We start from the raw sequence: 12,822 nt of genomic DNA on the forward strand, positions 1-12,822 counted from the left end.
ACCCTTTCCTCCTCCCACAAAACACAAATACATGCGAGAGATGCAACTATACGGCCAAACTGGAGGCTGAGCTCTCTCAACATAGGACTGGCAAGACCAGTCAGGAGGAGAAGGTTACCACACACACTATAGACCCAGTCTCACATAGTACCATTACAACCTCAAATCATACACATAAACACACAAAGACATACTCGGAGGCTCTGATCAAAAATCTACCAAAACAGCAGAGGCCACCAAAGCAGACACCCAAACAACCACCACCTCAGAACACAACACCGCAACACATAGACCTCACAGTCAGAGTGTCAAACAGTCACAGCCCTTAAGGCCAAACACAATGCCAGACACACTAGTCATTGGTGACTCCATAGTCAGACACACTGATGTCCCGCTCACCAGACTGAGTAAGGAGAAGGTCACAGTAAGCTGCCTGTCGGGCTAGAATCCGCCACATAACGCAAGCACTCAGGTCTCTCAACAGCAGGTACAAATATGACTCAGTCATTGTCCACGCTGGTGTAAACGACCTGAGACATACCTCCTTGGACTACATGAAAAGAGACATTGAGGAGCTCTCTGATTATGTAGCCCAGGCAGGTATGACCCTGACCTTGAGCAGTATCCTACCTTCACCAAGAATGATGCCACAATACAGAGATAAGATGATCAGCTTTAACAATTGGCTTAAACACTGGTGTCATTCAAAGGGGATCCAGTATCTGTCTGCCTGGGATGACATGCTGGGCAAGCCACGCTGCTTCGCAAGGGACGGCTTGCACCTGTCACCCCTGGGATTCCGGATATTGGCAAAGGCTCTTGCCACCCCCATAGTGCCTTTTTAGGCAAGGCTCAAATTCTAAACCTACCACCCTAGAACACAAAAAAGGAAAAAAACTAAGGGTAATGCTGCTCAATGCCAGAAGTCTAAATCTCAAAATGCACGCACTCGAGGCCCTTCTCAGTATGGAGAACATCGATGTCTGTGCTGTGACAGAAACCTGGTTCAAGGCTCCTGAGAGCACCCCAGCGCTATCAGGTTTTACCTCATATCATGCGTTCCGCCCCAAAATCCGGACAATACCAAGAAAGGAGGGGGGGGTATCCATATTCATCAAGGACACCCACACCTCAAGACTGGTGGCAACGCACGATGCATCGGAGACCATCCAGGTGCAATTAACCATAGGCAAGACTGCTCTGCAAATTGTAGCATGTTACAGGCCACCCTCACAAACTCAGGAAACTCACATGGCCTTCCTGAAAACACTAGAGGGATAAATGTATCACCAAACACCATCATACTAGGTGACTTCAATTACCCTAATATAGACTGGGAACACTACTCAAGCCCAAACACCCTAGCCCAAAAGTTCCTGGAATTCATAAACTCAAATGCCATGGAACAACTAGTCACCATCCCCACAAGAGGAGATAACATACTTGATCTCATCATCACGAACATGGGAGCACAATGTTCAACACCGGAAGTATACCCCTCACTGGTGAGATCAGATCACAAACTAATCTCGCTGGAGGTCCTCATCCCACCCCCACCTGAAATAAAAAAGACCACAGTAAAGAACTTCTCAAAAGCCGACTTCACACTTCTAAAGACTAGTGTGGTCTCCTTTCAGGCCCCGAGCGCGGAAAACAATACTCAAGCCGCTGAATCACTTACAAACGCCTTCTACCAGCACCTGCAGGACTGCATGGATAAGGCAATCCCAAGCAAAACAAAGACTCTTTGTACCAAAGGCAAGCGTCCAGTCTGGTGGACCCCAGCCATAAACAAACTCTACAACAAAAGGAGGAAGCTACTACAAGATAGAGCAAAATCCTTAAAAGGTAAGACACCCTTGATCACTATAAGTAAAAAACTAAGAGCTCTGATAAAATCATCCAAAGCAAATTTCGAGAGAAAAATAGCTAAAGACTCAAAAGACAATCATAAGGCCTTCTTTAGCTATGTTAGAAACCTAGGAGGAAACTCCCAGATATGCTCAGAACTAGTTCAAAATGATGTGAAGATTACTGATCCTACAGACATTGCCAACATACTGGCTGACAGGTTCAGTGCAAACTTCTCCCCTCCCCAAAAGGAGAGATATCTATACCAAATGAGTGCAGCCCCTCAAACATCCCCAGCGCCCAAGTGAGAACTGCGCTCTCCAAAGCAAAAAGCACAGCATCCATGGGACCCGATGGTGTCCCCGGCTGTGTGCTCCATGAACTCAATGAGGAATTAAACCCACAGCTAGGACAGCTGTTTAATCAAAGTCTTACCTCTGGATACGTACCCAGGAGTGGCGCACTGCAACTGTGGTCCCACTTCACAAAGGCGGTGCCTCCACAGACCCTGGAAATTACCGCCCATTAGCTTGACAAGCCTTATCTGCAAAGCCATGGAGAGGATCATAATGGACCTCATAAATAAAGACATAGGGAATTTGCAGACTTTGGATCCAACCCAGTTTGGCTTTGTCAAAGGCAGATCATGCCTTTTAAACTTGGTTGACTTTTTCAAACAGTCACCAAAGCCATTGATGAGGGAAAGGCAGTCCATACAGCCTACCTCGATCTGGCTAAGGCCTTCGATACAATACCCCACTCGGGTATCATTGAAAAACTCATCAGCTTAAATGTTAACCCATACATCACAAGATGGGTTGCAAACTGGCTGAGTGACAGAACCCACAGGGTCAGAGTTGCTGGCGCCATGTCAGACTCAAAGCCTGTCACAAGTGGTGTCCCACAGGGCTCAGTCCTGGGCCCACTCTTGTTTGGAATCTACTTTTCCGGTACAAGCAAACACAGGAGGGTTATGGCTGACAAAGTTTGCAGATGACTGCAAACTGGGCGCCATAGTAGAAAACACATCTGACACAGATATCCTTCAGAAGGGTCTCACAGAAACGGATAACTGGTGCCAGAGCAACGGCCTAAAGTTAAATGCCAAAAAATGCATAGTCATACCCTTCGGGAAAAACAAGGTTACCCCTAGCTACCAAATAGGTGGCAATCCACTGAGCACAGAAGAAGTTATCAGGGACCTGGGGACCCAGGTTGATAGTAGTCTGTCATTCGACACCCATGTAGCTAAAGTAGTTAGGAAGTCCTTCTACATTGCCCACCTTATCATGAAGGGATTCTCATCTAGATCAAGGGAGGTCATAGTCTCCCTTTACTCATCACTCATCAGACCAATGATTGAGTACAATGCCCCATTCGGAATGTATCTGACCCGACACTTGCAGCAGCTGGAGAGGCCACAAAAGTTCCTCACCAAAAGGATAAAGGGTCTCAAAATCTGTCCTATGCTGCCCGACTGAAAGAACTCCAGCTCTATTCAGTCGCTACCGCTTGCTCAGAGGTGACCTTTGCCTAACATACAAGGCCATGTCAAACCCAGATTTGATGAATATGCTTCACCTCAAAAATCTAGATCCATCAGAGCCACAAGGGCGGAGACTTAAACCTCGACACGGCTATTAATAGGACGTGCTGGAGGGATAGATTCATCACCCAAAGACTCCCTATGCTGTGGAACAAAATCCCGGTACATGTGAGGCAGAGCACCTCGCTGGCCTTGTTCAAGAGAAATCTTGACCAATGGATGGGAGATCGCAGATATACCCCAGGAATTACCTCAGTGTCACTGCTCGACAGAGGCACAGCAAAATAATGGGTATAGTTCCCCATACTAAAGGGGTGGCGTAAGCCACAAAACAATGGGCTAGGCTTATAAATGCCCTCGGGCAGATAGCCTAGTATGAACCTATGAACCTATGAACCTATGATCCATCAGAACACTACCTTTGGGTCTAATCTTTCATCTATATGCATACTTATCTTTGTGATTCTTTGCATGGATAAACAGTCAGCTCCTGATAGTTTCAACCTATTTAGTATGTGTAAACTGCCATAAAACAGCACTCAGCTCAGCTGACTGTGGCCAGTACATATGGAATATAGTAGCCTGCTTATTTTTTTTTTTTTTTACTATGCAATGAGCAGTGCCAGTTCTCTTCATGTGTACATCGGCATTGATGGTGCCCTTTATAATCCACCTTGCACATTACTATCACAAAATATAGGTAATTTGGAATCTTTAAATGGGTATGTGTGAGGAGTGTTTATTTTTTGACTAGATTAATGGGAAGAAATTGAAGTATAGGAAAGAAATTAAAAAGGTAAAAAAACAGAGAGCAGAACAGAAGTTGAGCAACTAAGAAATGATCAGAATGAAAGTGGGGAAGGTGGAGTGTTTTTTTCTGGGACAGTTGCCTATTATTCATGCATAAAGAGAAGGTAAGTTAATGAATTAAAGAAGGGACATAAGAGGAAGGTAGAAGAGTTAGGTTAGGTAGCAGAGGAAGACAGACATGACCAACAAGGTGTGTGGTGACATAGAGAGGGACAGAGAACAAAATGAGAAGACATTAGACAAACAAGAAGGAAGACAATGTTGAGAGGAAGACTGAATGACTAAAAGGAGTAGGCATGGAGGCAAAAGACAGAGAAATACCAAGATGGCGGACAAGATAGGGTGTCCGCTGCTGCAGTCTATACCAGCTGTAACCTAGCAATTGATTACTCATTATACTGGGTACAGTCACCACTAGGCCCTGTTTCAGATAGTAGAGACAGCGCTGGACAAGGACAAGACTCAACAAGTTACTGGAGGAGCTTCTCTGTCTGGTTGATTTAGGCATCCAACCTCCTGTCAATAATCTTCCTTACAATGTCTGCCAGCTGCCAATGAGTGACAAAGGTGTTGCCTCCACTGGCATTGCCACAAGCTGAAACAGATGTCCCAGCACCCAGTGGAGGGCTGCCTGAAGTAGGTGGTATAAGTATATACTGTGAATGGCTGGAACCCAGATGTGCTGCGTGCTTCTGGGGGTAGTGGTGGTGGTGTTGGTGGTACTGCAGCTGCCACCTGTGGGGGGTTGTCAGGCATTTCCAGAGGTGTGGGTGCAGGTTGCAGTGTGACTGCATGTAGTAGCAAAATAAATGGAGAGAAACAAAATAATAAACCAAAATACATGCATGTAATAAAAAAACAGTGACAAAGAGGGTGGATGAGACAAAAGTACAGATATAATGAAAAACAGAAGTTAATATATATTTTGACTATGATGCAGATAAGCCTAATATACTTAAAGATCCAAAAACGCTTCTCAATTTAATAAGACTGTTAGTGTACACAACTGAGAGGGGGAACCTAAACCAATAGCCACCATCACCTACATTCTGACTGATACAGAACTAACATAACAAGCTACTTGGACAAACCAGCAGGAATATCTAGTGCAGTAATGGTGTCTAAGACAAATCTATATATTCAAAGAAATCATGTTGCTATGACATACATTTTACTCACATTTTATCGCAAAGAAAGAAACTAGACTGACAAAGATTGTCCATGATACAGATGGGCAGCCCCTAGCTAATGCTGTAGTTAGTATAAAGATAAAGAAACCCTAACAGAAATACTTCATGACAACACAAACGGAAGGTGATGGGACTGAACAATGTGGGAGCACAGTCCTAACACCCTGACCTACTTGTCCAGTATATGACAAAATGCATGCACAAATTTTAATAATATTCAAAAGTCATACTCCTGCATTTGACCTATGGCAGTTATTACATAACTGGCAGTGATGTATGAATAGTATGCCATTTGGAAATGAATCTCTATTAATGCAAAAAACAAAATGTACAGTATGAACCAAGAGTACCCACTTGGCACTCTCTTAGGTGGTCCAGTCTCCTCCTGTACAGCTGCCTATTTACCTTAATTTATTCAGTAGATGGACAGATAAAAAGAGCATTGTGTAATTATTATGGATGGTATTCAGTGGTAGGTTGTATATGTAACTAAGTTATACATACAGCTCATAGGTGGAGATCCCTATTTAACTTCATCCCTCTGTGTAGGAGGTCAGTTTTGTGGCATGTCATGTCACGTCACTGTAATGGTGACAGAACTGTTCCCCTACGCATGTGATTTCAGTGGCACAGTTGACAGCTTGGGTTAAACTCTTCTAGGCTTCAGTCTTATACTGTGGCCTGTTATAGCTGTTCTGCAGCAGTCTCTTGGTGTGCTCCTTATCAAGATCATCAAAAAAATGTTTTGGACTCCTCCTCACACCACCTTTGTGCTCTAAAAGAAGAATTACCCTTTCCTTCTTCAACCATGATGTGTCACCTTGAAGAATCTCAGTGAAAAATAGCTAACAATTGGCACCCAAATCATGTCTCATATGTCCCATCTGAAATGCACTTACAGAAATTGATGGACACCTGATTTGCATGACAGATAGTGGGCCTGGATAATATAGACACTCTATTACTATGGTTCACAATGGCACCTTAAGGTGCGAAGTACATCAGTCCTGTTTCCCTGGGTATGCTAGTATGAACTCAGGGCTTTACAATGACTCCATTTACAGATGGTTATATATTGAGTTACCCCCCCCCCCCCACACACACACACACACAAAGACACACGTTGGTGCATTCATAGGTGATTCTTTGTCTGGCACAAGCACTGTGGAACTGTCCCCACCTGATGTTGGAGGATATGCTGCCTCTGATAATAATGAAACGGATGAGCTCTCACATTCATGGAGTGCAGAGTGTGTGTTAAACACAGGGAATATGACTACTGCATCCCTAGCACAGATTATGGGCACAGTCAATATGCCTGCAGATACCCAGGCTATAACATCTTACAGGGAGAACATATGGTTAGGGACACTATCAATCAGGGAAGTGTGTTGAGCCCGAGTAGACAGATGTCATGCACCACCCCTGGTATTCATGGTTAGAGAGGTCCACACAGGGTGGTTAGTAATGGTACTCATTTGAGACATGGTTGCTACCCTCCCCCTGAAGCTGGTGTGTCCTTCACTGTAATCCAGCATATGTGCAGGGCTATTGTGGAGGGATAGACTAGTATCACCACAGTCCTGGAGGAGATAGTGAGGCTGATGCAAGGTGTGTATGATGACCTATGGGAGTGTATTTCCCATATGTGTTATAAATTGCCTAGACTCATTCACACGCTAGAACATGCAATATCTTCTCTGGTTCATCTGTCAGAGATGAGGTGTCATCCATGAAGCCATTCATCTGCTACATCCACAGATAGTAGCCAATGTACTGGACAACCAAGATCCTGCTCTTGCAGTGCTAGAAGTTCCATAGTGATATCTGTTGTGAAGGTGTCTACACTCAGAAGAGGATGTCCCCATGGTCCTGGCCATCACCACAGTGGCACATCTCATAACAGACATTGCTCAACATCACGCAGTAAACCAGCATCTAGCCAGGGTCATAGTATACCCAATGCTTCTCCTGGTAGAGGCAGCTCCTATGGGCAGGGGCATGCCTGGGATGCTAAACTCTTCGCCATGATGCCCTGGATCTGTCCAGTAGACCAGGCCATAGTGCTGCAACTACTGTTGAGGCTGTGTTCCTGCAGACCTGCACTCACACTACCACCACAGCCCACCAGTACAACACACATCCTCAATGACACCAGTCCTTCTAAACAAGTATTATGTTAATGTCACCCCCCCCCCCCAATCTGGGAACTGACATTTCACAGGAAAGCAGGTTTTACTGTTGGACTCCGAAGTATTCACATACTACCCTGGGAAAGACATCCACTCCTGTGCACCATTCCCGACCTGTACAAATATTGATAACTGTGCCCTTCCTTTTGTACATTATTACTTGGGTTACCCATGTCTGATACACACCATAGCCAGCCTTTGCATGGGTTGGCTTTGCATGCATCACTCTTACTGTAATGTATCTGCTTACTGCGTCCTGAAGCTATGTGCAATCTGCTGTCTCTTCATCAGTGCCATAGCATGATCTTCCCCTGCTGCTGGTTCATCCCCTGATTCTTTGGTTGACCCAAGCTCTACTGCTTGGTGTGCTGGGGACTACTGCCCCTGGGAGTGCCCACACTGCCATAACTGCTACCTAGTTTTGATATTATGTAATATACTGCACACACTGACATGATTTTTGCACATGCATTATGTTCACAATTAAAAGCACTACCAAATGAATCCAGATAGCAAAAGTGTGCCTTCAACAGACCAAGTACACACTCAGTAATGTTTCTTGCTTGCAATTGAACATGGTTGGACTGGATGTCTGTTTGTTTTTGTGAATTTCTTATGTGTGTCCTAGGCCAGGGTTCCAGGGTGTATTCGGCATCACCAAGATGCCCCTGTGGGACCTCTCCCCTCACAGGTCAGAGGTGTGCCATATATGGAAGTCATGATAACTGCCTGGGTAGCCTGCACAGACAGATGGTCAATGACATCCTGTGTATCAGTGGCCATCTGGCAGTTGATGGAGTCATACCCTTTGCAGTTCACATACCTCCTTTTCAGTTCTCCAGCTGGAGCTTTGATTTCAATGTTAGTACAGTCTAGGGCACCCAATACCTCAGGGAAATGGGATATATCATGGAGTTCCCACGTGGTATTGGCTCTCTCCTCTGTGGTACGTAGGAACAGCATATGCTCCCCCAGATGCTGAAGCATGGCATTGAGAAACTGATGGACTATTCTTAAGGCAAATGTCTGAGACACCCCCACTGTGCCCCCAGTAACTCATTGAAAGGTCCCTGTAGCTAAAGTCACACTTAACTTAGTATCCATTGGGATGGGTACTCCATAGCTCCCTCAGAGCTTTGATGATGTCCCTGTCTATACAGTCCACATTGTCAGTGTAGTGGAGTCCATGAATTAAGTGAGGCCAGATGACCCGGCACCTCCAGGGGAAATGTTATGCACCATTGGTTATGTCAGTGGCAATGCTGCAGCAACCTCTAACATTACTTAGCGACTTCTTCAATATGAACATGAGCATTCGACTGAGGTCACATTTACAGTAAGCACAGCTCCTTTGCAAGGCACTCATACATTTCTGATTTATATGTTTCTAAATCCCTCTACAATGCTATTTTCCTTGTTAGGATGATGGAGAGGCTCATTTTAATAATGTTGCTCACTGCCATATCATTGTTATATTGTTCCCAACCATGCTGCATGCTCTGGCCACATCATGCAGCTTCTTTTTCTGAACCACATAAACCTTGTGCGTGGCTACTTATCATGCAAGTTCACTTATAAGAATGTGGCAAAGTTTTATCAATCCAGCCCCCCACACACACACACACACACACACACAAATCTACTGGATTGTTTTAACAAAGAGTTAACAAAGAATAAGAGTGTCCATGTACTGCTTTGGGTGAAGTAAATCAACAGCTCCAAATTAGCCACTTTAAAAATCTTCCAGCTGCAGTCTGTATGTGATCTGCAAGCTACAGGATGACAAACTTTGTCTTAGACTGAACTATATGTAACTTGGTATATATTTAATACCATGCATGTTAAGGACAGATGCACTGTGAGATGGTTGTGTTTGCATGTGTGTCTGATGTAGGATGAAATGTAATGCATTATAGTGATGTGTTTCACGTACATGACATAACATGCTGACAATGGTCTGTATTATACAACCACACACATAAATAAGGACTACTAATGGCAGCAGCATTGCTAGTGGCTGTTGTAACACTGCTACATGGAAAATGATTTGGCCAGATCCGTCCAAAATGCTTTTAAGCTAGCAGCTATTATGTCACCAGTGTCAAACTTAAAAAAGTCCACCCCAAAATGAACTCTTAAAATACCTACTTGAAGCCCTAATATAGCCCATCAAAGGAGAAAAAGTAATATAAACAAATAAAATGTTGGAACATGTGTGGCATCAGGTATATCCTGCTGAAGGAACAGTAATTGTTACAGAGCAGAGTTCGGCATGAGATTTAATGTGTGCGTGCATGCTTACACACTGAGATTCCAATACAGTAACTACCAAAACAGAACACACTTGAAGCACACATGCTTTTTACAAATAAATTGTTGTATTATAAACAAAACAATTGCTTCTTCAAGGATGCATGTAGGTTATGTCCATGGATAGTTTTATTTACTCACACAGGCATGCCCTCATATGTAATTCTTGCTATCTGTGAATAAACCCAACATTACCTGCAGATGCATGGTCACTATTACATTGCTGCAATCTGAAAGCTTTCCTGTCTCGGCCATGCCAAAAAAAAAATGGCATTGAATTGGGTTTGCTCTTAGACAACTAAAAAAATATATGCAAATAAATACAAAAGTTGATATATAAAGAAATAAACAATCATATTTCTCCCATGACATACAATTTTAAGGCTATGTTTGGCTTTTAAGTGAAACAGCATAATGTAAAATAAGCTGATATTAGAACAAAAAATCAAACTAATTTCAAAGAATCTGTTGCATTACAGTACAGTTAAATGGCTAAAATACACTTTAAAAACTTTTCTAAAAAATAGTGAATGTTATGCATGCACATTAAGAGATATACATTACCGGATAACCTCGGTCTCCTGGGTTACCTTCTTTTCCAGGCTTTCCCTAAATTAAAATGAAATTATAGAAGGCATGTTCTGAATACAGAAATTAACAAGATAATATACAGCAGGTTATGCTATTATAGAAAATTATACTAAAGATTTCTGAAATACTTGTTGTAGGAAAGTGAAACAAAGTGATTTCTGAAAACTATAAGGATTTCTTTACAGACAGGAGACTGTATAAGGATTTCCATGAACTGCTGGAAAAATAAGCCCTGTATTCAGATTAAAAAATGACTTTCCTGAAACAAATGTCAGCACTATTGCTCTTCTGTGGTCAGACATAAAAACACAATGTTATATTTATTTGAAAAAAAAATAATGTTCTAAAGCATCTATGTGCTGCTTTATAGTATGATACTACTTTTGTGTGTGTTATTGTAAAAATACAGTTAATAAGGCAAGACAGGGCAACTGGTCCTTCACGGACCCTTTATAGCCATAATCTAAGATGAAAGGGCAAAGATAAATAATTCTCTAAACTGTAATCACTTCTAACACCTGTATACTCTTTAAGGGTACACATGCAATAGACATTTACTATGTGGTCTATCCTCCAGGAAATAAAAAACAAACTAATCATTAGTAAAATTAGAAAACTCTTCTTGCTTTTTTCTGTTGAAAATTCTGATTTAAGAATGTAAAATCAACACAACCTGCAGACTGCACACCATTAAAGTAATTGCAAAAAATAAATATATATATTACCTGAGAACCAGATTCACCTCTTTCTCCTTTAGGGCCTGGCAAGTCAAGTCCTGGGAGCCCCTATAATACAAAAGAATTTAAATATTAGTAGAAATCTCAGTTTTGCTGATATCAACTTGTGAAAAATTACCTGTAATAAAAATCAAGTTTTGAAGAAAGAAAGAAGGTGTATGTTTATACACACACACACACACACACACACACATATATATATATATATATATATATATATATATATATATATATATATATATATCACACACACACACACACATCAATGTTAAAATAACCTAAGCTATATTCAATGTATTCTGCCAAGAATCAAACATCTGTCAAGCCTCCAAAGCTTTAGGGCACATTTCCATACATCTGTATGACCATTAAAGCTTGAGGGTGAACTGGTATACAAGCAGATGTTATGAGCAGCAAAACTCAGTGATTTCTTGCCCTAGAAACAAGGGAGGGAAAAGTGTTGCTAAGAAAAATATACTAAGAAAAGAGGGGAATAGGCACTCCCAACCTGACAAAAAAAACAAGGGGAAAGGAGGGTAAAGGGTGGACGGTGTCTTTACTGTAACAGTGATCTAATTGAACATCTACTGTTCAGGTAAGTTTACATACACAACTATACCATGTGCATCATTTGCTCACTGTTACAGTATCCTAGGCTACTTGGGATGAATGCCAAAGCTTAGAAGCAAAGGGGGGGAGGATGAAGGATTAGATTCTAGGAGCCCTTGTAGAATTGTTGTAGCAACCCTAACCATATCCTATAGAGTCAGGTTTGTCATGCTTGGTAAAAGTATGAAGAGAATAGCAAATTGCTTCCTGTAGAATATTTACAGAGTCCATCCCTTTCAAAAAAATAGCAGACGTAAGTGCAGCCCTAGTAGAATGGGCTGTAACTTTGCCTGGATGTACCTTGCCATAATATGAATAACACTAGGATGGGACAGCCATTTGTAAACTGTTTTGATACTGACTGCCTTTTCTTCTTCTTAAGAAATGGAAAAATGATTAGAATTGCTGAAGTACCTTGTCTTTTCATTACAGTATCCGAGTTATCTGCAAACATTCAGAATATACAACATTTTCTCTCCCTTACTTAGGTTCAGGAAAGAACACGGTAAGATGAACAGACTGATTCAGAGTGGACTCTAAAACCACTTTTTGCAAGAAAGAAGAGTTGGTTCGCAAAGATACCCTTTCTTTATAAAAGATGAGATAGGGATGTGTTATCATAAGATCTTGCAACTTGTGTGAAACAAAGGTGAAATACATTACTGTTGCCATTATTATTTTATCATAGACCTCTAAGGTGTGCAGAAATCAAAGCAAAGAGTAACACTGTTTTTCATGATTAGAAATTTAAATCAACCTCATGAGCTGCTTCAAAAGGAAGGAGTATAAGTTTTTTGCAGCAGAAAGTTAAGATTTCCTGGAGGAGTCACCTGTTTTCTGTGAGGACAAATATGTAATACCCCTTTCAGAAAGTGCTTCATTTGAGTTGAAGAAACAGGAAGATTCACTGGCAGACAGGTAGAAATTGCTGAAACATGAATGAAACATAGAAGAGTAAGAAAGGCCAGAGGACAATAATTCACACA

General features: G+C 42.1%; 1 protein-coding gene across 2 annotated transcripts in view; it reads right to left on the reverse strand.

Annotated features, from left to right (window-relative positions):
* Positions 1–12,822, reverse strand: part of LOC122800784 (collagen alpha-3(IV) chain-like) — a 1,680,215-nt gene that overhangs the window by 1,164,451 nt on the left and 502,942 nt on the right. For both annotated transcript variants that reach the window (XM_044070045.1, XM_044070046.1), the window contains exons 15-16: positions 11,216–11,275; positions 10,464–10,508 (exon numbers count right to left, since the gene is read on the reverse strand). In XM_044070045.1, the coding sequence (XP_043925980.1) occupies positions 10,464–10,508; positions 11,216–11,275 (105 nt within the window). The remainder of the gene's footprint in view (positions 1–10,463; positions 10,509–11,215; positions 11,276–12,822) is intronic.

Source organism: Protopterus annectens, chromosome 4.part1, assembly GCF_019279795.1.
Source record: "Protopterus annectens isolate FY-2018-M chromosome 4.part1, PAN1.0, whole genome shotgun sequence".
Classification (NCBI taxonomy): domain Eukaryota; kingdom Metazoa; phylum Chordata; order Ceratodontiformes; family Protopteridae; genus Protopterus; species Protopterus annectens.